Here is a 26,890-nt window from a genome sequence, read left to right as displayed (position 1 = left end):
TGAAATAAAAGCAATCTCTTGAAGAAATGTTTATCAAAACCTGCATTGGTATTAGACTTTCTGGTCTAATATCGTAGCTAGTGCATTAAACACCTCTTATCTATAATGAACTTGTTGAGTACGCTCGTACTCATCCCACTCTTAAATCCCTTGCTTAGATTGTCTGAATCGTCTGGAGGAGGACTATGACAACACTGAAGGAGCCGAGATCATCGGCTATGAAGAACCAGACCTCTCTGGAGGTATTGAAGGCGTAGACTACCTCATAGTCTACGGAACCGGGGAGGCTTCCGGAGGAAATCAAGCCTAGAATCATCAAGTAGTAGTAGTAGCCGAGCAGCCCGAACTCTTAATACTTAGCTGCTCGAGAGAATAAATGTATAACCTAATGAGACTTTTATATTGTAAGCTAAGTTGGGTTCGCCTCGAACCCAGGAGTATTCCTCTTAGGACCCAAGAGGAGCTCCGAGACGATATGTGTATGATGTTTGTAATATTAAATGAATGAGTTATGGACCTGCTATGTTCTGTTGTACTACTCTGAGGGATGTAATATTTGCGGAATGGTACTTCGTGAATGTTATGTCAACGACTGGCATACTACAACATGCAGTGGTATGCAGGGTCACCACACCGATCCCTTCTTTGCAGCAGCCTCCTCCTCCTCCTCCTCCTCCTCCTGTCGTTCGACCGATGGTGAGAAGGAGCGGGCGACATGCTCTTGCGGAGGATGGATCGGGGGGCTACGGACGAGGACGTCATGCAGCGTGCTATGAGACGCAAGGCGGAGAAGAACCTCGACACGACCGGTATGAAACTACCTTCCAAGTCCTTTATTTCTTTTTCCGATTCACGTATTTCATCTAATTTGAGTAGTCTTGGGGTCTCATTGGGTAATACATCTGATGAGATCTCGGTTTCGGCTAATGTGTTGAGACAGACGGAACTTGACCGTTTAACGGTTGTTTTGAATGTTTCCACTGGGCCTGAAACTTCCATCGTAGTCGATGATGAAGAGGATGACATCCCAGATGGTCAGCTTCTCTCGGCTATCATTGGTACTATATCAGAGGTCGACTTAGAACACTCGGAGCTTAGTTCAGTTTATGACCTAAAAGCTTCAGCACGTGGTTCTAGGTCGTCACCTGGTAAGAAGTCTCGTAGATATTGTAAGAAGTCTAAATCCAAAATAGTTTCTCAATGAATGGCATGTTTCGAAATAGCAGAGGTCTTGGTGACTTGGCTAAACATTCGCACATTGCCGATGGTTGTAGAGAGTATGCTTTAGATTTTATTGCAATATCGGAGACGGGTAGGCGGAGTTTCTCACAGAGTTTCCTCGACCGTTTATCGGGAGGGATTAACTTTCAGTGGTTTTCTCGCCCACCTCGTGGTAGGTCTGGGGACATTTTACTTGGCGTCCGCATAGACACCATGACGATTTTAGCTAATTCTGATGGCGAGTATCACATTAAGCTCGATATTCAGAATAAAGCTGATGGGTTCATGTGGAGTCTGGTTGCTGTGTATGGTGCTGCCCAAGACGCTTTTAAGGCTGATTTTTTACGTGAGTTGGTAAATCTTACTAAAGATAATCCATACCCGATTTTGATCGGTGGTGATTTTAATTTACTAAGATTTCCTCATGAAAAAAGTAAAGGCCTCTTTGATGGACATTGGCCTTTCTTATTCAACGCTGTCATTGATAGTCTTGATTTGAGAGAGGTGTTTATGTCAGGTCGATAGTTTACTTGGGCCAATAGCTTGCCTGAGCCCACATACGAAAAACTAGATCGCGTGTTGATGGATACTGAATGGGAGAACAAATACCCCATGGTGTCTGTCCGTGCACTAGAACGTATTGAAAAACTGTCTGACCATGCTCCTATCCTCTTAACTACTGGGAATCCTCGACCTGTTTGTAAGCAGCCTTTCAAATTTGAACTTGGCTGGTTGCAGAGAGAAGGGTTTCATGAGATGGTTAAGACGGTTTGGGAAAGGCCTGTTGGTGGTGGCACTCCAATCTTGAGATGAAATAATAAGATGCGTGCAATGCGCAAACATCTCTCTGGTTGGGCTACCCATATGACAGGCATTCTTAGAAAAGAAAAGGCTCGCTTATCAACAGTAATTGATGAGCTCGAGGCTTTTGCTGAGGTCAGACCATTGTCTGCGCACGAGCTAGATTGAAATGAAGAATCAATCCAATGCACAGATGGCGAGTCTTCTTCGCGAAGAGGAACTCAAATGGTACCAACGATCCAAGGCCCAATTCATCTTAGAAGGAGACTCTAATACGCGATATTTCCATGGTATAGCCAATGGGAGACATCGGAAAAAACGTATTCATTCTCTTATTCAGGATGAAGGGTTGATTGAAGGTCATGAGCAACTCAAATCGTACATTACTAATTATTATAAAGGCTTGTTTGGTCCTCCAGATGAAAGCTCTTTTTCTTTAGATGAGGACTTAACAGCCGACATACCCCAAGTTTCTATTGAGGAAAATGGATTACTTACTGTACCTTATTCAGAGGAGGAGGTGCAGAAAGCTATTTTCCAGATGGAATGCAACAAAGCACCGGGTCCTGATGGTTTTCCAGCAGAGTTTTACCAAACCTTCTGGGATACTATTAAAGGGGATCTTCTAGATTTGTTCAGTGCTTTGCATATTGGACAACTAGAATTATTTCGTCTAAATTTTGGTGAAGTAATCTTGTTACCAAAAGTTAATGAGGCAGAAAGGATTCAACAATATAGACCTATTTGCCTTTTAAACGTAAGTTTCAAGATTTTCACGAAAGTGGCCACCATTAGACTTAATACGGTTGCGGATCATGTAGTTCGGCCATCTCAAACAGCCTTCATGCAAGGAAGAAATATCCTAGATGGAGTGGCGGTTTTGCATGAGACGGTACATGAGATGCGTACTAAGAAATTAAATGGGGTTATTTTAAAGTTAGATTTTGAAAAGGCTTATGACAAGGTCAAGTGGTCTTTCCTACAACAGACACTCAGGATGAAAGGTTTTTCTCCTGAATGGCGTGCTTTAATTAATGATTTTGTGTATGGAGGTAGTGTGGCAATTCGGGTTAATGATGACACCGGCCATTATTTCCAAACACGAAAAGGGTTACGCCAAGGGGATCCGCTATCACCAATGTTATTCAACATTGTGGCGGATATGTTGGCTATACTCATAGAGCGGGCCAAGTCTGATGGTCAAATTGAAGGGGTGATTCCACATCTGGTTGATGGTGGCTTATCTATCCTTCAATATGTCGATGATACAATTCTGTTTATGGATCATGATCTCGAAAAAGCTCAAAACCTGAAATTAATTTTGGTGGCTTTTGAGCAGCTTTCGGGATTGAAAATCAATTTCCATAAAAATGAATTGTTCTGTTTCGGTGATGCCCAAGATGATACAGCTCTCTATACAGAGTTGTTCGGTTGCGGGCAAGGCCAATTTCCCATTCGCTATTTGGGTATTCCGATTCATTATCGGAGACTCACGATCGCTGAATGGAAAATAGTAGAAGAAAGATTACAGAAGCGCCTGAGTAGTTGGAAAGGCAAGTTGCTATCCCTGGGAGGAAGATTGGTACTCATTAATTCGGTACTAACAAATATGGTACTGTATATGTTATCATTCTTCCTTATACCAAAAGGAGTTCTGCACAAACTCGATTATTATCGATCCAGATTCTTTTGGCAAGGGGATAGCGAGAAAAAGAAATATCGACTAGTTAAATGGAGTGTAGTTTGTAGTCCTAAAGATCAAGGCGGGCTTGGTGTTCATGACCTGGAAGTCAAGAATACAGCCCTGCTGGGTAAATGGCTTTTTAAGCTCCTTACCGAGGATGGGATTTGGCAAACCATACTCCGGAGAAAGTATATAGGCTCCAAGACGTTATCTCAGGTGGTTTGGAAACCTGGAGATTCACACTTCTGGGCTGGTCTAATGGCGTCAAAAAATGTCTTTTTTCGTCATGGTACTTTCTCAATTAAGAATGGAACACATATACGTTTCTAGGAGGATGCATGGTTAGACAATGCCCCTCTAAGTGAACAGTATCCTGCGTTGTATAGTATCGTTCATCGCAGGGGAGATACCATTGCCACAGTAATGGCTACCTCTCCTCCGAATGTGACGTTCCGACGTGTTTTGCTAGGACAAAGGCTAGCGGCATGGAACACTTTAATTCAGAGGTTGGGGGATGTTATCCTATCACCTGAACCAGATGAATTTAGGTGGAATTTACATGTAGATGGCTCTTTCTCAGTAAAATCCTTATACATCACCATAATCCATTCTGATTTACCGGTTGATAATAATAAGAAAATTTGGAAGATGAAGATACTATTAAAAATAAAAATATTTGGATGGTACCTTCGTCGAGGAGTCATCCTCACCAAGGACAATCTTGTTAAGCGGAATTGGCAAGGAAGCTCTCGATGTGTTTTTTGTCATCATGATGAAACTATTAAACACCTCTTCTTCCAGTGCCAGTTCGCGAGATCTATTTGGTCTGTCATCCAAGTAGCGTCTACCTTGTATCCCCCACTAGTGTGGCCAATGTCTTCGGTAACTGGCTTCATGATATAGATTCAAGGTTTAAGTTGCTTCTTAGGGTGGGGGCGCTGGCAGTTATCTGGGAGCTTTGGCTGAGTAGAAATGACAAGATATTTAATGACATTAACTCCTCTTTGTTGCAGGTCATCTACAGATGTACATGGATTCTTCGTTCGTGGTTACCTCTTCAGCGTATGGAGAACCGAGACCTATTTACGGAGGTCTGTACACGATTGAAGGCTACGGCGAGGGATACTTTTCCCCTACATGGGTGGCAGCATAGTCTACGGATTGAAGCCCAATCCACACCTTAGGCGTTATATGATTCATCGTTCCGATATGTATTTCGCCTAGATTTTTAGTTTGGCATCTTTTTTTGGACTTGAGACTCAATAACGGCTGTGTGCATCCTGGTTATGCAGAGGCTGGATGTAATTGCTTCCACAAAAGTAATAAAGCATCCTTTATTGAAAAAAAGTTCTCCTGGAGACAACTAGTGTAAAACCTTCTTCATCCGTTTCTTCTCCAAAACCAAGTAACAACACCTGTGTGGGGCCCAAACTTTCTGGTTCTAGAGTTTCACATTTTTTATGTTCAAGATTATCTCTAGCAAGTTCTAGATCTTTCAAGCAGTCAATTTTCTCAAGAGAGAAAGAACTATGATCAACACCCATCTCAAGAGCTCTAGTATAAATATCATCATTCTCAAGGACAGAAATAGAATTATAAGAGTCAAGATTTGTACCTTCCAGGGGCCTGGAGCTTGTTTGCCTGCTGGTTCTTCCTCCCACAGCCATATTATAGTTGGGATGTGTATTCAACGTTGAGCTTGTTCTGATGTTTGCAAACCTTGGTTCATTGAATGCTTCATTAGTTTCAACATCTAAACTGTTTGGAGACAACTAAACTGTTTCCTCTCTGATCTAAGTAATTCTGGAACGTTGGCACCACTTAATCCTGTCAATTGCCGTGATACCCAACAATTCGCTCTTTAGCAAAGAATGCAGATCGATCTCCCTCCATTGTCAGCTCTCTTTGCTTCTGGGCCACGCTCAAGTTGAAAATCACCTTGTCCCCCACCGAGGAAACAAGCTTGCCCATCTAATCTTGCCCTTGCTCCATAACTTGTGCCCTAGATGTTCTGCTTAGCTTTGTGTGCAGCACTCTGAGAGCGTCTCTACACCTGATCGGCTTCTCCCAAGATGTTGAACCATTGTCAGGAAGTTATCAAACTTGAGCTGGTGCATCTCGAATCTAAAACCTGCAAAGTGCTTCATTTGCATCTTGCTCAACATAAGTGTGGGCAGTGATCAGAAACATTCGAGGAAGCCAAGGTTGACTGAAACTGTGGGTGAGCAATGTCCCACTCTTTTGTGACCAGCAAGCACTCTGTCAATCCTGGCGCGAATTCTGCTGTTCGATCATGTAAACTTTCTCCCAATAAGCAGATAGTCAATCAGCTCCAGGTCTTGAATTAGGGCTCTAAACTATTATGCTGTCAATACTGTAGACAAGTTCGTTATATGCGGAATTCACTGGTACTAACATGCTGTGAGGCCATAACTTTCATCTCTGATGAAATGCTGCCTGCCAGTTTCTAAATGTCAGTTTTATCATATATGAGTAGGAGTAACTGCAACCAGTAACTCCCTAGCGCATCTGATCTTCCAGGTTCTAAGAACCTCAGCAGCCAGGGATCAGCGTTCTCTCTGGATCAACATAGCGCGGCGCCGACGTCTGACCACAAGCAAAAGAAAAGGGATGAAAGCAGCTTGGGCCACTCGAACGTGTCTGCGAAGTCCTCCGAAGGGTCCCATGGTCGTGATAGAGAAAGCAACACAACCTCTGAGATGCTCCAAACGTCGGTAGGGAAATCCAGGAAGGAGGTTAGAATTGAAGAGTAGCAACAAGCCAACAACAGTGCCATCAATCAGCCACCTTGTAGAAGAGGTACTAATTCGGCCCTGAGCTATCAAGGCATCTCCAACGGGGCGAAACATTTTAGCATCCGAAAATATCCACGCGCATCCGACCGTTTACGTTAGCCGAAATGGTCGAAATCGACCGCGTGTCCGTTTGCGTCGGGGTGGCTCCAGCGGCACGACGCATTTTTCTCCCGAATTTCCATTTTTATAACATGAAAACATAATTTACATAGTTGAACACATGGAACGCCTGCGCCTACTGGTTCTCCTCGTCGCTGTCGATCACGACGAGCTCCGGTACCGCCCACGACCAGTTGGGAACCGACGGAACGTACGCCGGGCACGCCGGCGGTGCTGGAGGTGGAGGAGCCCAGGCTGTGGCGGAGGTGGATGTGGAGGCGCCCAGGCCTGGGGCTGGGCCCCCACGGGTTGTACGGCGGAGGTGGAGGCGGCGGTTGTGGCGTGGCCGAGTCCTGTAGCGCCAGTCGTAGGGTTTCTTCCTCCGACAGGCCCGGCGGCATGATGCCGGTGGCGTACCGGGGCAGCGGTGGCTGCACATGTCGGTCGTTCTCCGAGATGAGGACGCCGAGCCTCGCGATCTCGTCGTCTGTCATGTTGTTCGGGTACTCAAACTTCCGGCCCTCCGCCATGGCCAGCTGCCATTCCTGGAAGATGCACGCGACGTAGTCGTCACTGTCGTCGTTGGCCTCCTCGTTGTGGTACGCCAGCGCCTCGTTGTAGTCGTCCTCGTCGTCGTCCTCGTCATGGTCGTCCTGCGCAGGCGTCGGCGCCTGCTGCGCACGCGTCGGGGCCAGCTGTCTTCGACGACGAGGCGTCGGTGGACGGTCGAAGGGAAAGTCCCTGCCGCCCATGAAGCTCGCCCTCCTCCTCGGATCCCTCTCGGACACGAGATACGTGCGCCAGCTGTCGGAGTCCATGTCGTAGGCGAGATCGGCGCGGAGGTCCGGTGGTAGGTATCGCCTCCTTCGCCGGATCTCGACGCTCCCATCTGGCTCGCGCGCAGGCACGGAAGGGACGGGCACCCGGCGGTAGCTGAGCCGCCAGGCATGTGCACGTCCCCCCAGGCCTCGCACGATGTCCAGTTCCGGTGCATCAACCTCCCCACGCACGCTGACGGGCAGCGGCACCCTGTTCGGCCGCTCCTCCTTCTTGGTGCCGCTGCCGGACGCCTCGAAGTCGTTCTTCTTCTTCCCCATGGTGCTGCGGCGGTGGTGGTGGGAGTGGAGGTGTGGGCGATGGAGGAACGATGCTGGTGGACTTTTAAGGCCGGCCGCACGCGGGAAACGATGCCATTGAAGGAGGCGCAGAAGCCTAGCCGCCGCCCGCCAGTGCACGCACAGAAGAGGCAGCCATGACATTGATGGCGAAGGCTGCGGCGCGCACTGACCGCGGAAGCGATGGCCGCGGAAGCGATGCCCTCGATACAGGCTCGCTGCCAGGCGGGCCCGGTGGAGATGCGAGCGGTCACTTGGTGCGTCCGCGCAGCGCCGCCGCGACGCATTTCAGGCGCAAATATGCGCCGGGTTTGCGTCGCCGCAAACGGCCAAGTCACTTTGCATCGCCCCGCTGGAGGTGGTACCAGACGCATTTCGGCCGGAGCAGACGCAAGTGGTCGCTCAACGTCCGTTTGCGTCGCCCCATTGGTGGTACCTAGTGCTTGGGCATCCTATATATTATCTATATATTATCTGGCTGAACCTTGTTACCGTGTCGTCTTTCATTGCGGCAACAATACAATTGTGTATCTCAAAAAAGAAGAAAATACGATTGTGAAAGTTTTCATCTGAGTAAAAGCTGTGGCGAAAATATACGCGTGTATCCTCTGTACTTTACTTTCAATTGCCCGGACGGCATATTCAAGGGCGTCAGTTTCTGTGAAGAAATCTGGTCGATTCTCTCTACTCTGACAACGAACAACGATCTACCAGTAGTGCAGTACAAACGTCGGGTGAAGCACCACCCGAACCTGTCACCAGAAAAAAGTAATGCACCCAAGGTTTCTTTCTACAGTCGTTGCTATCCCAAGTACAATCCATCAACCAACGCCAAATGGCTGTGGAGTGAAACTTACTTTCACCCTGGCAACTGGTAAGTATCAAGTCGCCTTCACCGACATAACAATGTTGTTGGTAGAACATCTCATGACGCAAGGACAGCGAGCTACTAATAAAACGTGCGCCTTGGCATAACAACTTGTGTGGATGCGCTTGAGAGTCTGAATCATCTCTAGATGAATGTATTTGCTACATCTAGGCATGCACAACACCTTCAAGATGTGTTGCTAGCTATTGTCGATTCGGCATTGCATAGCTCAAAACTCGGTAAAACAATGATTAGCCTAGTGCGGCACCCGATGAACTAATCAATTTTATAAGTTTTTTGTTGTTGTTCTGTAGCTTGCATTTAGAATAATTGCAAATGACTGACAATGATCACTCCCACTCCCAGATAGAGTTGCAGTACCTACGGTCTAGTTCCTTACATTACTGAATGCTGTCGGTACAACATTATGCGAACTGTTACATGCAATCGGGACTCTCCATTCACAGATCTTGATGAAGTATCTTTCACAGCTCAAGTTACCACACTTCAGATATTTAGTATTTTCATAAATCAAGTGCTGAAAAAGGGAGAAAATACATCAAGCTTCATTACAAGACTGACCCGGTAGTCAGTTTCTTCGGCTACATCTGGCTTCCTATTCTCAGTGTACTTGTTGCTGTGTTATCATCTTTAATAACAGTTTCTTCCTTTTGTTTGATAACATTTTCAGAATCTTGATACATAGGGACACATCTGTCTAAACCTACTGATATGTCGTTTTCAGGGTTCTGCTACCGCCTATATTTGGTGACATAAACATATGTCCAGTTGTCCAGACAGGTAGAAAGAACTTCCACATGGCTTACGGTTGCTACAATAAGAGCTATGCTGCTACATTTCCAAGGATTGTAACACCTGTGTGTGTATAAGATAAAAACATTCAGATCTCCTTTACTTTTTTGGCCGGCTTTCCTTTTGTTTCCTTTTCTCCCTCTACTTTTCAAGTTTTCACTTGGTCTTATTATTAACCAAAGATGTCCTCTGGTTGGTAAAGGAGTTCCATCTGAGTCCCTTTTGCACAACTTGAGGCAGAAGAAAGCTTACTACCAAGCTTCACGGTAGGAATCTTTACAAAAAGAAAAAAATGTTTTGTAACTAGAAGAAATTAACCACCACCCAGGATAACGACATGTTTTTAGAATAAGAAGTGCGACCAAACAAGTTTTACCTCTTTGTTGGTGTAGAATAGAACACCGACCGCTGAAGGTAAAACCTAAAAAAAATACCACCCAAGTTAACTTAAAATAGGCAGCGGTAATTTATGTATGAAGGATCGTAAAATAGCTGTATACAGGAACAAAAGAAAAAAACACGTAAAGCTTGCATGACTCAATTTAGTGAACTTCGACAAACAAGACAGGTACTCCATAGCAATCACTTTAAGGACAAGCAATTAGAATAGCAACAGCAACGTATCTTACCTAACTTAGTGTTCCACCAGTTCTTGCTTGCACATATGTGAGTTCCTCTTGCCTAGGTTCAAAGAATTGAACAGAACATCACTTACAACTCCATGCTCCATGGAGTTATATTAGTGACGAGAGAGGAGATACATATAGACTGTAGGAGAGAAATCAGTGCCACCATATTGAAAGATCACCTCCCTTGACAAGGAAGAGATGATGAGGGAGGGAGATGCATGCGTTGCGCTTCTGAGAAGCAAATTCCATGGCCTGATCGAGAGGAACCACACTCTGGAAGAGGAGAACAAGCAATTGAGACATGAAGTCAGCCATCTAAAAGGCCAGGTCTCCTCACTTGAAGGGCAGCATACTGATAGAAAGATGATGTGGAAGAGGCTGGAGAATTTTGCCACCAGCAACAACTACATGGAAAGGCAGTTTGTTCACAACAATGATGATGCGAAGGAAGCTATGGATCTCAACAACTCGGCATCTTACAGCAGGCAGAGACTCTTTAGGACACCAGTAGTGAAATCAAGAGCACCAAGGGTTCCAAATCCACCACCAAGTCCGACGTGCATCCAACCGATCATGAAGGTAAATAAGGAAGGATCCATGGCTCCTCCTCCTCCTCCACCGCCACCTCCCCTACCTTCGAAATTACTGAAGAGCACTAAGGCAGTGCAAAGGGTGCCAGAGGTAGTCGAGTGGTACCGGTTGTTAGTAAAAAGGGAAGGCAAAAATGATGGGAAGTCAGGATCTACGGGAATTCCAGTAGCCACTAACAGCCGAGACATGATCGGGGAGATAGAGAACAGATCAGCCTATGTTATAGCTGTAAGTGCATTTTTTTTTTCTATATTTTCCAAAGAGACATGCATGTAGATATTGTTTATTTAGCTGCCAATTCCTTGATCTTTTTTCCATCTTTCTTTTGTTTCTGAAACAACGATTGCAAACAAGAGCCTCATAATTGCAGAATATTCCCACCTACACCATAGTTATCAGTTCTTTCTTGGATGATAGACAATATTTTCACCGCAGCAGATAAATTAATTTTAAACATCTCTTCCATTTCATACATAATTAAGGATTTATTTGCCGCATAAAATGTTCCTTCATCATTCAATGCTACACACCTTTAACTAAAAATCGAAAGCAACTTATGTGTTAGTTTAAAAGCATGCAGGTTTTTCTGATTTTTTGGTCTTGTCCCTCCTAGATGATAATACTAAGTACATAACTCATTATATTTAATGACACAACAGTTAAACTACTTAGTGGTTGATAATTCTTTTCTATGAATAGTGGTTGATAATTCTTTTCTATGAATAATAATTTAATTTAGAACACCAGAGGAAATCTGTATTCATATTTATTCTCTCAGATCAGTGATTTCCTCCTGAAAATGCTTTTAAAACCAGTAAAAAATATCCCCGTACAATTTTTGTTCCAACAGATCAAATCAGATGTAGAAAATCAGGGTGACTTCATTAACTTCCTGGCAAGGGAAGTTCAGCATGCAGCATACAAGGATATAGCCGATGTTGAAGAGTTTGTGAAGTGGCTTGATGGGGAATTATCATACCTGGTTGACGAAAGGGCAGTGCTCAAGCACTTCCCTAACTGGCCAGAGAAGAAAGCAGATGCCATGAGAGAAGCAGCATTCACTTATCGAGATCTGAAGAATCTGGAAACAGAAGCATCATCATTCCACGATGACAGGAGAGTGGCTACACCAATGGCTTTCAAGCGCATGCAAGATCTACAGGATAAGTGAGTAGATGAATATAATGCATTTCATAAAAGAAGGCTGTCTCATTGTTAAATTTTCAACAATATGATATGACTCATACTTTCCCTTGTAGAATTGAACAAGGCATTCACAATACCGAAAAAATAAGGGATAATGCAAGTGCAAGATACAAGGATCTTATGATCCCATGGGATTGGATGCTTGACTCCGGAATCATACGCCAAGTATGTACTATGTAGTTCCAAATTTCTAATTTGCAGCTTTACCCTCAGTCTGATGATAATAATACAGAAGAGATAATTAACTTTGACAAACTTGTATTCATGTTGAGCAAACCAATATATGACTTAGGTCAGGTGGTACATAGTGGAACTATCCCACTAAGTTTTCTTTTCTCCTGGCTATAGATTATAGGCATATCATAAATGAAGCATACTCTTACTACCTTGACAGCTAAAGGCCGCTTCATTGAAGCTTGCAAAAGAATACATGAACCGCATTATGAACGCACTGAAGTCAGATCCATTTGCAAATGACGAGGAACTGATTCTGCGGGGTGTCCGCTTTTCCTTCAGAATACATCAGGTAGTTTTGCCGCAATCATGAATTACTTTAGAATGGTAATGTGAGTTTATACTTACAAATTATTTAACTACATTAATTGCACCAACCAATTCGCAGGTTGCGGGTGGCTTTGATGAAGGTTGCAGGAAAGCATTTCAAGAACTGAAGACATATGCAAACAAGTCAGAGTGATCTGCACATGGGCTCAAATAAGCATCATTCGTATAGAAAGAACATGACTAAGTTTTGCCGAGGTTGGCTCCAGAAGGACTCCACTAGTCTTGAGGATGCTTTTGGGACAATTATCTTATTTTGGTCTGCATCCAAGTTGCTGATCTCTTGGATACAAGATAAAGCCTGACGTTCCAAGTCCATCTTCCCACAAGTCTTAATTTAAGTACACCTGATAGAATCATTCTAAAATTTCATTAGACGCCTAAATTTTAGCTTATCTGGTACTCTGTTTTCGCATATATCAACGAAGATAAGAGTACCCTATGATTATTAGGTGGTTTGTACCATGAAGTAAGTAACAGTGGGCAAACGACATATTTATGGGTAACCCCATTATGCAGACAGGACACCAGTAAGTGTCCTTTATTCCTAAAGGGTAAGATTCATAATTGTTCCAAATTCCGACCCACTGAATACATTTTCTCATGTTCAAATTTTCTACGAGGTTTGTAAAGAGCAAATTAGTTGAAAATTATCTAAAACTGGAGCACTGTGCAAATCCGCACAAAATTTATGTGAAAACTGAAAATGAGTATCAGAGATTCAGTTTTCCATGAAAGAAGACACATCCCCTTTAGCTTTGGAACATCCACATCCTTTGGGCGCTAAGGTGGGTTGTAACCTCTCTCTCCCCACATAGTACTATTATTACAACCATTGGCCCTGCCTTTAGATATGAATTATTGCTCCAGCAGCTAGGTTGCGCGTCTTGGTCGTGCTACTAGTTCAAAATCTCTTATAAGTGTCGATACCAGCTAACCCTTCTATCCTTTGGTTTCCCGTTACACATCAGGGGATGCAGATGCTGTTAGTATAAACACAGAAAATTTAAGAACTGGTATCATCTCAAATCATGCTTTAGATCAAATGTAGCAGGATCATGTGGTTTTTCGGGCGCCAAAGATGCAGAGATGAGGAACTTTTACAGAAAATCTACAAGGTTGCTGTCAAGACAAAAATATGGGCACCTATCAACTTAGCTCTACGGTTTCCAGTTACGGAAAACTTGCTACATGGCGCCTACCTTTTCAGATTCTCCTGTTGATTGCTGCATGTTTCGTCCAAGAATTTGTTCAACTGATCATTGAATTAACACCATTTCTACTTTATTAGGAGCTCCAATCTGTAACTGTAAGCAATAGAAATGATTTGCACAATCCCCGAAGGTTGGAAATAATTTGCGCGGTTATTCCTCATCTCTGACCAAATCTCAAATCCCGGTGGAGCAAAGAACCACCGACCCAACAGAAATGCGTGGAGCATTACCAAACTAAGCACGAAGGCCAATTGCTTCGCAAAATCTACACAGAAGCGAGGGAGAAGCGATCTCTCCTCCCATCGTAATCAAGCGCCAAATACCTGGATCGTGTAGCCCTTGTTGCTGCAGCGGAAACATCCGGCGGCGGCGGCGGCGGATCGCCGGCCGAACAGCCACAGGCAAGTGAGACGCTACTCCCGCCGTCGCCGACGACGGCGCCCCTGGCCTGTGGTAGCACTGTTGCTACCAGACGTGTGAGACTGACTAGTGGGCCACATGAATTTCCGGGGCCCACCAGCTTTGGGCTTTGCGGATTACGGACGGATCTACCACTGTGAAGCTACCCTCGTGGCCCCACATGACAGCCGCACGGTGGAGCAGTGCCACGATACACAGGCGCCCGCTTCCTTCCGGCACCTTCCAAGTTCCCCTTCTGGCCTCCCCGGCGATGGCGACGGCGGCGAGCTCCGGCGGCCATCAGTATGTCTCGGTGAAGTTGGAGAGCCCGCGCCTAGCGGCGCTCGACCTCGCCCCCCACCTCTTCGGCTCCCACCCCGTCGCCGGCTCGTGGGACCCTTCCAAAGCCGTAAGCGTCGAATCCCCCCAAGTTCGCGTGTATGTTACTCGTCCGGGGATTGATGGTTGTTTTATTGGTGGTGTTCGCAGCTGCCGATGGAGCGGGCGGCGGATGCCATTTGGGAGCTCAGCTGCGTCCTCCCTTCTCGCCACGGTGAGTTGGCTGACTTTATCGTGTTGTTTGATGGCTCCTCGTGATACCGAGCCTTCGTGGTAGGCTTTGGGGGAGGATGCGCTTAATTGCTGTGTCATGCTGTTGGGATGCGCTTGCTTGGGTTGAAATTTATTTATTTATTTATTTGTGATGTCTGTCGTAATAGTGTGTGCATATTATATGGCATGGCTTAGTGATTCCACATTGCCGAGGATAACCAATTGACAATGTAGTAAAGTGGGTTTTCCATTTCGAAATGAAAATAAGTGGTTACTTAACTGACCATTTTGTCTGATCTGGTCAGTTTATTCCTTGTTTGTACGTGCAGCGAGTTAGATTTTATTCAGTTCTCTGAGCATCCTAACTAGCTTTTATGACCTTTTCAGAAACAATGGATTTCAAGCTAGTGTTGAAACAAAAAGCCGATAGCTCACAGTGCATTGTTGAGGAGGGGCCGAACCGGCCGCTAGCTTGCGGGAGCAATGAAGTGGAAATGACAGATGCGGTCTTTAAACTCAGTGAGAAGGATGCACTTGAGTGTAAGGTTTGGGTTGAGACGGAAATGTTGTCCCCATTTGACCTGGCTGCAAGCTGGAAGGCTCATCAGGAGAATCTTCAGCCCTCAAGGGTGCGAGGGACGTATGATGTCGTTATGGATGTGACTGAATCCAGGCCCAAGGTTTGGATTTCTTTTGACTGATTTATCTTACTTCCGTAATATGGTGTTGCTGCACGAAATTAGGAAACTGTAAACCTACTAATCCTCCAAAATAATCTTTCAATGAATAGTGTAGTTGCTTATTTGGCAAAAACTCACCGGTCACAGCATCTGGCTTCCAGCCCGCTCTTTGTTGTTTACAGTTCAATACCATAGAGAGTGTTGTGGAATATGTTGATAGCTTGAGTTTTTTTGTTTTATTTTTTTGGAAAACTTACAGCAGGAGATGTAGTGAAACTGTAAACGATATTTAGCTTGATACTTGGTTGTAGAACTGAACATTAGGGGATGTAGTGAAATGATTTGTTTGCTCAAAAGGATAATGTGAAACTGACCCAGTACCCACCAGATATCACAACCTAGATTGACAGTATCTCTTGTGTCTTACTTTGGTGTCTCAGTTCTTGTGTATCTGTACACTGTAACCTCTGGCCATCACGCTCTTTGAGATTCTTGACCATTAGCTTCTGTTACAATATTTAGAGTTTATAATATTATGAAACTATTTTTTATAAGGAGTTCCAGTATTACTCTTGTGGTCAAATGTCAAAATGTTAGCATGCTTTCCATGGTCACAAGAAGTCATGACCAGTAGAAGTATTTGAGTAATGCCTTTGCTGACAAGTTTTACCTTCAGAAGATGTGCAAACATTTAAGTTGTATTAAGACAAGCAGCAAATAATGGTAAAAAAAACTTGGTTGCATAGGACTGCAGGCAAAGACCAAATGCATTTGATGTAAGGTATTTATTGAGTATGACAAAAATATTTATGACCTAAAAGCTTAGCTGGCCTAACTAATGAAGACAGCCCCACTCTCATGTCTGAAGCTGTCTTTCTGTGAAGTGTGACAACCAGATTTGGCAAAAAATATCAAAAGTGTAAAAAAATAGGTTCAAGTGTCCTGAAGGCTGGAACAGTGGGTGTTCATGTCTACTTTAAAAAAAAAAATCTTCCTGCAAAGCTATTGCCTATATTTCTATTTGCATAGCAGGTGGTGCTTTCTTTTCTATTCTGCCAATTTATTTTTCCTTCAAGCAGAATGACTTTGCTTCTGGTCTGGACCTTGATTGTTCTGTTCTGCCAATTTTTTTCCTTCAAGCAGAATGACTTCGCTTCTGGTCTGGAGCTTGATTTGGAGAAGTATGTAGTTCCAACAACACCCAGCATGGGCTCAGGTGTTTATGCAGCTAACTTGACTGAGAATCCCCGCTCTTTATTGAACACCGGTATGTCCTCAAACAATGATACCACATTGGGCATTTTGCACAACTTGGTCAAAGGCGATGCATCCCCGGACCATTATGCTAACACGAAAAAGGTATAACTTAGTTTTCTCTGTTGAATTGACAATTGGCTGACAGATAAAAAATCATGTAGCATTGAGATTTGTTCGTTTATACAGTACATTATCGAATGGTAGTTGCTACCTTTTATACTAAAGTATGTGATAATTTAGGGAGCTTGTAATAGAAGTCATAGTGTCATCATAACACTCAGATATCTAACAGATGAGCTACTTTCTGTTCGGTCCCCGTTCTTTCAGAAAATAGAAAAAAGGAGAGGTTTAATTGATTTAGATAAGATTATGATCCAGGAGAAAATGTCTATTATTAACTATCATGTTATATGTACTGAACTACAAAATGTGATTGGATACCAGCATGCTTGGAGCTTTTTCTTGGGGTCATGAAGCTACAAATTTTCTTTACTTGTTGAACTTAAGCCGTATCAAATGTATATTTCTTGATGAGGTCTCTCAGCTGCAACATTCAAGTCACCAGATAATGGATGTGCATCTTAGGAATAGATTTATCTGTATGTGTTGGCTGAAACTCGTTTTATGTATCGGAAATACTTTTGTACACCCACGCATGGGTGTGGGTGTTTCCGTCAGGTCTTCTCCTGTAGATTTGTTGCTTTCCATGTCCATAAACTGAAACATTGCAATTGTTTTCTGTAGCAACTGAAGAAGCTATTGTTTATTAAATATACTTTAGAATTGTTGTGATTTATGTCTCATGGGGGATGCAGGACTAAATGTGACCATGATATGACATGCGAGAACTAACCATGCATTTGTTAGGCTTCCGGAAGCTAATGGTCTGGGGAAGCCCAGGGGTTGTAGGACCATAGCAAGTACGTAGTATTTCCGTTAAGAGGCTGACCCCCTGTTGCATACACCATCGATTGTCTCTGGTAGCATGGCAATTTGCTGTCAATAGCTCACGGTGGCAATGGCATCCTATCCAGATTATAAAAGAACTCTTCAAATATATATTTCTAGTTTTCTACATTTTCCTGCATTTTGGATAGAGGGGCTCTATCAAATCAGTACCAATCAAAATAACAAAGAAATAGTTTTTTTTTTTGCATAACAAAGAAATGAATAACTGTGCAAAAAATTATTTATAACTTATGCCTCAGGATGTTGATGGAAGACATGCACCACAACAGGAAGGAAATAGGGTGGTCTTTGTTGATAGAGGTGTTGGTTCACCAAGGTTTGCTAGACCAAAAAATGAAACCATTTCAACAAGCAGCATCAAGCAGGATTGTGAAGGAAAGGTTGTACCACCACACAATATAGAAAAACATGGAAGTGTGGTATGTATTGTTGATTTGTTGAGCTATTTGAAATGTGCTAATTAGGTAGTGAGTTTTAACATAGTGAAACTTCCATATCTTCATTATTGTACTTTATGCAGAGGATGCACTGAGTAGTTTTCTTGAGTCTTAAACTACAGTATATGAGTAACATTTTAGATATATACATATATACGCATTATTATATTTGTTTCAACTTTCAACCTATTAGAAACCCCATTCATTTGCTATTCTTTTAAAAAATAAATTCATACCGTGCCATGTATCTTGTACTTTGAAGTTTCTTCGTGTGTCAAAAATAGATATTTTCACATCTGTCATCTGAAGTTCTGTCAACTTTGGCTATCAGGGCATGCCAGCAGCAGAAGGAGCTGTTGCAGCAGCAGCTGTAGCTGATCAGATGTATGGACCAAAAGAAGACCGCAAGTTGGTCATTGTCCTGGTAATTTTCAAACGTTCAAATGCATCGCTTTACTTAAAACATCTACTTTGTTATTTGTTTTGGTTATTACTTGTTAGATGACTTTACTTAAGCTAGATATGTATTTGTTTCCATACAAAAAATTATAAGCCTCTGAGTTTCATCCTGTAATTATCTAAGGAACTCACCAGGCAAAATTTGTTGCTACTATTGAGTGATGACCACGTGTTTTAAACTGGTTACTAACTGATTTGACTTGAAAGGTTTATCCTGGTCTGTCTGCTTTTCATTTATTCTAATCTTCATAAGTCAATGTAGTACCCTGCCACTTATGTTCGACAATGTTATAACACAAAAGAAGGTGCAGCACTACTTCAGGATTTCCTTTGTGTGGATCATTGCTCAGTGCCCCAGTTATATATATTTATGTATGAAGAGATATGAATATAGTTAAATATGGTTATACTCATTCCTCTCAACTCCTTGCAGCATTTCCTTTGTTTCAACTTTCAACTATCATGGCTGTCCTTTTGTAATCCTATGATGACATTCTAGGTTGGGCTGCCAGCTCGTGGTAAGACCTTTACGGCAGCTAAGCTTACAAGGTATCTCCGATGGTTAGGTCATGAAACAAAGCACTTCAATGTCGGAAAGGTGAACATTTACCTGAAGCTTGTTTTTCAGATAATCACACATATTCATGGTGATAGTCACTAATCCTGTGTATCTGTTTGACATTTCAAATGTAGTACCGCCGGCTGAAGCATGGTACTAATCAGGTACTTTTTTTATGTGCCTAATCACCAACTGGTACTGTGAACTGGCTACTTAATTTCTGGTAGTTTTCTTGAGAAATGAGGAACTTATAATCTTTATTCCAATAAGTCTAGCATATTTGGCATGTGTTCCAGAAAAAAAAGTCTAGCATAGAATTTTATTGCTCATGTGGTATTTTGAATCTGAATGAACTCTGAAGTTGTGATCCTATTTATGAGTTTTGTTCGGGAAGAGTTCTCTAATTGCATTTTCTTCTTTTGAGCAGACTGCTGATTTCTTTCGTGGCGATAACAAGGAGGGTGTGGAGGCACGTAATGAGGTTGGTGCATTGCATCGCTATGTCGATAGTCAAAAGTAACATGAAAATTATAAGCATTTATGTTGAATCTTTAGCAAGGGCAACTGTACTCCCAAGTCCAAATGTGAGCTATTTTCGACAATGGCACAGCCCAATACACTACTTTGACTATAACTTGTACTCCCTCCGGTTCAAGGCTTAAGGCGTAATTTTTTTTGCACAGGAATTAAGAAAGTTGTTGGAGCGTGCAATGTTTCCACCATTGCCCCTCATTACGCATGTACCTCTCCTTAAATTTCTCTGCCCACAACTCCTCGTTTCTTGCCTTAATTTTTTCTCTCTTCCTTGGTTCCATAGGATAACTGACATGCAACCAATGAGCTCACATGATCCTCCAACGACTTCATTGCATGCCTCTTCGTTACTCCCTCCAATTAATTCGTTGTGCTGTTAAAAGCCTGGAGACGCATGCATAGCCAATTGAAGCGACATGCACCCGGTTTCAAAAAATAAAAGTTGCATGCATGTTTAAACACAGAGGGGTAAACTGGGAAGAACCGCACTAACTCTGCACCCACGCCTTAAGCTCTGGTGAAAAATGGAAAAAATATATACGCCCTAATCCATGGGACGGAGGGAGTATCTATTATGCCGTTACAATTATGGAAGTATGTTTCATGATGAAATAGGTAATACCAATTTCAAGTGGATAACCTAGAGTTCCTTCTATATATGTTGATGGTTAGATCCAAAAAATATTTTCCTGCAAGGGATACTTTACTTTCCATGAATATAGTATGCATGCATTTTCAAACATAGCAAACCTGTAGGCTTTCCATGAAAGAAGATTGCTGACATTTTCTGCTGAATTATGTCTTGCATTTTTCAGGTGGCAGCATTAGCAATGGAAGATATGCTATCTTGGATGGAAGAAGGTGGCCAAGTAGGTATTTTTTGTTTCTTTGTGTGTTATTCTCTTATTCGTTTTTTGGCAATTAATTATTTCTGCTGGTCTGCAGGTTGGTATTTGTGATGCTACAAATAGCACAAGAAATCGGAGGAACATGCTGATGAAAATGGCTGAAGGAAAATGTAAGGTACAATTAAATCAGAGGTGGCTCTTGGGTATCTTCTTGGTTGATTGAACCATTTGGATCCTGCTAGTAAATAGCTGATTGTCAATTTTTTTTTCTTGTCACTCCTGCACTTATCAGTGCCACTGGTCGCATCCCCTGCACTTAAAAAAACTGGCATGTCAAACCATTTATTATGTAGACATGTTGCAGATAAACTCCAAGGGAAAATGTTGCTCCATTCCTTGTTAGCATCTTTGTTCTTGTGGTGGGTCTTAAAGTAATAATTCTGTGTGCCCATTTAGTGAACACATTTCTCATTTTAAAGGGCGAGTTTCTGAAGTCATGCTCTTGAAAATTAAGTCAGTAGAGTAACAAATTTACTCAAGAGTTCTTACTCCTAACGAATAGTAATTAGGATTATTATCTGAAAGACTTAGTAATCACTATCAAGAGAGTAAATTGACACCACACCATCTATTTTTACTTGAGCTGCACCAAATGCTAGCTCTAAGTGACCTATTTCACATAGTGCTACTTATTTTGGCATTGTGCACACCTAACGTTTCACATAGTGTTCTGGTTTGAGTTGCATAAAAAGCACCATGCAGATAAAACCCGCCACACACATATGCACTATGCCAAACAACTGTACATTTTCCGATCTAATTGTCTGCTCTTTAACATATTGGCTGCTCCTTCTACTTTCCAGATCATCTTTGTGGAAACAATATGCAATGATCAGGATGTTCTTGAGAGAAATATTCGCTTGAAAGTTCAACAAAGTCCGGATTATGCGGAGCAGTGAGAAACATCTTGCCTAATTGCTTGTCGACATCCTATCAATGCATTTGTTATGTCAGTGATGTTTATGTTACAGGACGGATTTTGAAGCTGGTGTACGAGATTTCAAAGAGCGGTTAGCCTATTATGAAAAGGTATATAGCTGCTGAATTGTGCTGTGTGGGAAGCTTTCATGTATAGAACTTGGAAAGGTTATGCCCAACAGTTTGAAATCTCTGCAGGTGTATGAACCAGTTGAAGAAGGCTCATACATAAAAATGATCGATATGGTTAGTGGGAATGGGGGCCAATTACAGGTATGTGTAAACAATTAATCCCACACATGTTAAAAGGAGTCATAGTTCAGTTTCCATTTGATACCATAGTGGGATATTGGTGTTTCTTTTTTATTTTGTGACAACTGCATACATATTAAATATACAATCTAAGAGCTGGTTCTCTTCGTGGTTGGTTTATAAAGAGTAATACGTGGACTAGATGCAGTTATATTGTCATGGTGAAGACGGTATTGACTTGCAATACTCACAACTAGTTCCAAAGATCCTAATCTATTCACTACTTCTTATGCAGATTAACAATATAAGTGGTTACTTGCCTGGACGGATTGTTTTCTTCTTGGTATATATCTCCAAAATATCGAACCTTTTCTTACCACACATTAAGATTAACTGCTCTTTGAAGTTTATTATGATTATAATTTCTCATTCATCTAATGTTAGATCAAATTGTTATATGAGTTTTGTTTAGTGATTCAACGATGCAAGCGTCTATCTCGGGTTTCTCTAATTTCACAGCTTGATGTACTGTTTTTATCCTGCATATTTGTGCCTAGAATTTCCACACTGTACTCAGTACTTCGCAATTGATGTTGTGCAAGACCCCAGGGGACTTCAGTGGGGACATGTTTTGTTTTGGGTATCTTTCGGGCAATTGAGGACTACAGCTTGTTTCTTCCCATGTATACTTAATTTTTCCTTTGATAGTTAATCATAAGACTAATAGTGGTCCTCAACACCATGTTTATGTTTTCACTATATTGCGCAAGTTCCATTTTATGTCTGATATATTAGGTGCATGTAAATGTTGCACTACTGTTTTGGTTTTAATGCTACTTGTGTTGTTAACTGATACATTTTGTTGTTACAGGTGAACTGCCATCTTACACCTCGTCCTATCTTGCTAACTAGGCACGGGGAAAGTTTGGATAATGTCGGAGGAAGAATCGGTGGAGATTCATCTTTGAGGTTTTTATTATATTTGTGATTTTGTTCTGCAGTTTTGTCATTTAGCTTTAGCTGATACATAGTTAGATCGGTGCCAAATATTTGTTTGCTCTTTCTAGTTCTCGAATGGTTTTTGCTCTTTCTAGTTGAGTGCCTTAATGTTTTCTTAGACTTCTGTTGATGTGCTTTTCTCATATGGCACCTCCAGGGGGTTGATAATTATGTAAACTGGACTTGTGATTGATCTGGTGCTACATATCAGTAACCTCTATTGTATATAGCAAGATTGTGTCATTCATCTCTATTTACATTAAAAGGAAAAGTAAGAAGGAGAAAAATGATGGATTATAGCATGGGTAGCACTAACTTCATGCATAACGATATACCATTCAGCAACCTGGTCATTGCATATCTGGGCACATTAGTTTTCCACGTATGCTTTTTTTTCGTCAATCCTGTATCTATACTATCGCCTCACCTAGCTGAAAATAATTGGTTTGCAGTGAGGCTGGGCAGATTTATTCAAGGAAACTTGCAAGCTTTGTGGAGAAGCGACTGAAGTCTGAGAGAACTGCCTCTGTTAGTATGTCTTTTGTTACTACCGTTGAGAAAGAAACCTAGTTGCTAACTTATGTGCAACATCCGATTCAGATATGGACTAGCACACTCCAGAGGACAATATTAACAGCACATCCAATCATTGGATTTCCAAAGGTAGGTTATGATCAATAATTAACAAAGTCCAGCAAGATTTATCTGCCCCTACTTCTACCTCAGAAAACTGAACTGTTTCGCCACATTTGTTGTAGATACAATGGCGTGCACTTGATGAGATAAATGCTGGCGTCTGTGATGGGATGACATATGACGAAGTAAAGAAAAATAAACCTGAAGACTATGAGTATGTAAACCCATTCGTTCCATTACTCTTTCTCTTCCTTGAAACAAGGCATGTCACAAGTTGTTGACTGATGCACCTATAATGTTAGCAACTCCATATCAGTAAAATAGATCCTACCATGCTAAGCTTACACAACTGTGAAGTGTACACCAGTAATATAACTGGTGAACTATACAAAGTATACCTTTGCTTAGCTAATCAAGACCTCAAGAAGCTCAGTGATTTGTAGTAACAGTCTGAGCAACTCCAAACTACAGATTGTTCTTTTAATCATGCAATCTAGGTTTCGAGAATCATACTTTACTTATCGATTTTATTATTCAGTATTTTAGCCTGCAATATTGCACTTAAGTCTCTTAGATACTGCAATGAAATGATTCATTTGTGGAACAGCTTACTGTGGTATATGGACGCAGCATGTGTCAGCCTATACAATCAACAGTCCAGGAGTCCCTGCACATCCTGTGTCTCGGAAACTCTGTCTGATATCTTACCATTCCTGATTTTCTTGAAAATGTATTTACCTGTATGTTAGATCGCGTCGCAAAGACAAGCTGAGGTATCGTTATCCTAGAGGAGAATCCTACCTGGATGTCATTCAGAGGTTAATCCTGGTTGCTTAATACTATCACATGCCTCTTCAGATAATATAACTAGTGTCTCTCTTAATCTTGACAATTTTCTGTGTTCAGATTGGAACCTGTAATAATTGAGCTTGAAAGGCAGCGTTCGCCAGTGGTAGTCATAGCTCACCAGGTAAGCAAGTCCAGTCTTTTCAGCTTTCTGAACATTTTGTACTCCAGTATTAAGGATGCATGAGAGAAACTCTTGCAGGCTGTGTTAAGATCACTATATGCGTATTTTGCGGACAAACCACTGGAGGAAGTTCCTAAGATTGAAGTAAGCACGTGTGGTGTATCTTATGATATCATTGCTGCATTTGTTCATCGTGACTGAAATCATTTGTTCATGTAGATACCTCTTCATACAATTATCGAGATAAAAATGGGCGTCACTGGCGTTGAAGAGAAGAGATACAAACTCATGGACGCAGTAAACCCCACCGCAGGTATCTAAGACGTGGTGCTTGGAGTTTGTCTTCTCAAAGCAAACTGCACAAATAAATCTTCCGATGACATTATTTTTCGTGTAGTCTGTGGATGATCCTCGGATGTATAACTAAAGTCTATCAAATGAAAGCGAAGCTATAGTGCAGAGTGAATTATTCTCTGACAGGTTTAGCTCATAGATGACGGTTGAACTTTTCAAATTTTGGCTGGCTATGTAAAGATTCGCTCATTGCAATCCAAACGGATTCAGTATTTTTCAGTTACGAATTCTTTTTGTTCATGATTTGCATGTAGCGCCTGAGATGGTCGGATTCAGTCTGTAAGGACAAATGAGCACTCCTTTAAAAAATAGTTGGTTGCGCGTAAAATGTCCTACATGGAATATATCATATGCATGGGAAGTTCGAGAGGTTGGCACCTACTGAGAGTATGGCAATAAATCTTGGTTCATGTGTAGATCGGTGGTGATATCAAAGCTAACACATGTCATTCTCTGAACGGCAAGCATCTTATCTCTACTACTCCGTATTTTGGTTGAGAAAGACGGCATGAGGGGTGTGTGCATTCTTGTAGGTTACATCGTACCTGTAGTGTATGATCTTGTTACTCCTGCTAAGATTACATCATGTGGTATACTGATACCCTCCATAGTACGAGCAATTTTTGTTTGTTTTCTGTCGGCTGGTTCTTCTAGGCGCAGTTCATTTCAGATGCCATATGCATGCCAATCTTCTCCACTCAACGCCAGCGAGCCAGAACGCTACTCACAAAACGGCCTTCACATCAGAACCAGTAGAATAATCGTCAGTCATCCACAGATGACAGATGGTTTTTAGAAAACTTCTGTTGATGCTGTAGTTGAGTGACTAGCTGGGTTCAGTACCTAGTTCCATTATAAGCGCAGCCGTTCGTCATGACACTCCACACCACAGCAAACAAACCTGCCACCTTTCACTGAACACCAGACAAAGCAGCCCCTCAATCGCCAGTTCCGCAGTTCGGCCCAGTGCCCCGCCGTCTTCGCGGCCATGTCCACTCCGGGTGCTCGCGGGTACTGGAGCGACGGCGAGACGTCGGCTCTGGTTGAGGCGTGGGGCCAGCTGCACGTCGGCCGCATCCGAGGCCCGGTCCGTGACGCCGAGTGGCGGCAGGTGTGCAGCGCCGTCAACGCCCACCGCGCAGCCGCCGGACACCGCTTCGACCGCAGCATCGCTCAGTGTCAGTGGCGCATGTACTCCTTCAAGTCGCAGTACAAGAAGGAGCTCGCCAAGGGACAGCCGACGTCGGGGTGGCGCCACTTCGCCCAGCTCCGGACCATCCTGGCCGGCCCCGACGACGGCCTGCCTCCCAGTTTCGCCGCCAAGATGCCGGCGGCTTCCGTCGTCAAGGAGGAGGCGATGGTGGAGGATGTGGAAGAAAAGGAGGAGGAGGCGATGGTGGAGGAGGTGGAAGAAAAGGAGGAGGCGAGTGGCGGTGCGAGTGGGTCGGTCGGGAGGAAGACAGTTCCGGCGAAGCGCCACTTCTCCAGCCTCGAGGACATCCTGGACAGATCGGGCGGGCCGCCTCCCGGCTTCCCGCCCAGGATGCCGGCGACTGCCAAGAAGGCCAAGAAGGAGGAGGTGAAAGATGAGCATGGGGCGCCGAGCGCGGATTGGTTGCCGGGGGCCGTGGTGACGAAGCTAGCGGAGATGTACTGGAGCGTGGAGATACAGAGGCTCCGCGTGGAGATGGAGAGGCTCCGCGTGGCGAAGGAGACGATGGCGATGGAGAGGGAGAGGGAGAGGAGAGCCGCGAAGGTGGAGGACGAGAAGCTGGGAGAAACCGACGAGGCAACGATGACTGACTAACTTCCGGTAAAGAACAAGCCTCGCTGCATGCGAGCTATAGATGTGTTTTCATGTGTGCTCATTTTCTTCTGAAGTTTGATTTCCTTCTGTTTTGCTGGCGCAGGCCGGGATTTCATCTGCCGGCGATGGGAGAACAGAAAACAGTAGTGTAGGAAGTCTGAAGTAGCTAGAGTAGTGTTGCTTCATGTATCTTGTTTTAATTACGCTTAGTTAGTTCTGCTGCCGCTGACTGACAGACAGCACTGTACCGCATCTACTATGTACTGTACTAGTAGTAGTTCATTAGTAATCAAATTGTGTACCCCAGAGATTTTAGAGGTCATGATCAAACTGTGTTTCTTCTGTAAGATCATCATCGTCATTATGGGCCGGACGTGAGCAGCTATGGTGAACTGCGAATGACCGGACTGCTGACCTGAAACTATTCTTCAGATGCTTGAGCATGACCGAATTGTAACCCCTTCTACTTAATAAAGTTCCTATTTTACGGATAAAAAGAAAGATAATACTTCCTCCGTCCTGAGTTCCTTGTCGCATATTTGTCTAGACTAGTTAATGTACACGTGTCACACATCTCATTGT

General features: G+C 43.0%; 3 protein-coding genes and 1 long non-coding RNA gene across 5 annotated transcripts; 3 read left to right on the top strand and 1 right to left on the bottom strand.

Moving 5' to 3' along the window:
- Positions 1-9,041: 9,041 nt before the first annotated feature.
- On the bottom strand, positions 9,042-14,054 carry LOC127295797 (uncharacterized). Of its 2 annotated transcripts, none has more exons than XR_007848097.2 (4): positions 13,942-14,054; positions 10,047-11,793; positions 9,794-9,838; positions 9,042-9,691 (listed from the first exon to the last, which is right to left on the bottom strand). It is a non-coding gene; the product is annotated as an uncharacterized lncRNA (long non-coding RNA). The 2 variants fall into 2 exon arrangements; XR_011743703.1 differs by lacking the exon at positions 13,942-14,054 and adding an exon at positions 13,607-13,935.
- LOC127295794 (INCREASED PETAL GROWTH ANISOTROPY 1-like protein 1) lies at positions 10,245-12,989 on the top strand. Its single transcript, XM_051325794.2, has 5 exons — positions 10,245-10,865; positions 11,488-11,804; positions 11,897-12,008; positions 12,238-12,369; positions 12,466-12,989. Exons 1-5 carry the CDS (start codon positions 10,245-10,247, stop codon positions 12,538-12,540), a joined length of 1,257 nt encoding a protein of 418 aa, XP_051181754.1. The 3' UTR covers positions 12,541-12,989.
- A 144-nt stretch (positions 14,055-14,198) lies between the features above and the next one.
- Positions 14,199-24,728, top strand: LOC127295792 (6-phosphofructo-2-kinase/fructose-2,6-bisphosphatase). The gene is made up of 23 exons (XM_051325791.1): positions 14,199-14,426; positions 14,507-14,570; positions 14,957-15,249; positions 16,393-16,608; positions 17,715-17,894; positions 18,244-18,336; positions 18,871-18,969; positions 19,065-19,094; positions 19,358-19,411; positions 20,280-20,333; positions 20,410-20,487; positions 21,176-21,267; positions 21,344-21,401; positions 21,489-21,563; positions 21,838-21,885; positions 22,414-22,511; positions 22,994-23,069; positions 23,142-23,204; positions 23,300-23,391; positions 23,927-23,995; positions 24,084-24,147; positions 24,226-24,291; positions 24,367-24,728. The coding sequence occupies exons 1-23, from the start codon at positions 14,199-14,201 to the stop codon at positions 24,466-24,468; spliced, it is 2,292 nt and encodes a 763-aa protein (XP_051181751.1). The 3' UTR covers positions 24,469-24,728.
- A 357-nt stretch (positions 24,729-25,085) lies between these two features.
- LOC127295795 (uncharacterized) lies at positions 25,086-26,623 on the top strand. Its single transcript, XM_051325795.2, has 2 exons — positions 25,086-26,314; positions 26,412-26,623. The coding sequence occupies exon 1, from the start codon at positions 25,490-25,492 to the stop codon at positions 26,306-26,308; it is 819 nt and encodes a 272-aa protein (XP_051181755.1). The 5' UTR covers positions 25,086-25,489; the 3' UTR covers positions 26,309-26,314; positions 26,412-26,623.
- Positions 26,624-26,890: the final 267 nt, after the last annotated feature.

Source organism: Lolium perenne, chromosome 4 (genome assembly GCF_019359855.2).
Source record: "Lolium perenne isolate Kyuss_39 chromosome 4, Kyuss_2.0, whole genome shotgun sequence".
Lineage (NCBI taxonomy): Eukaryota > Viridiplantae > Streptophyta > Magnoliopsida > Poales > Poaceae > Lolium > Lolium perenne.
This window is presented reverse-complemented; position numbering and strand designations above follow the sequence as displayed.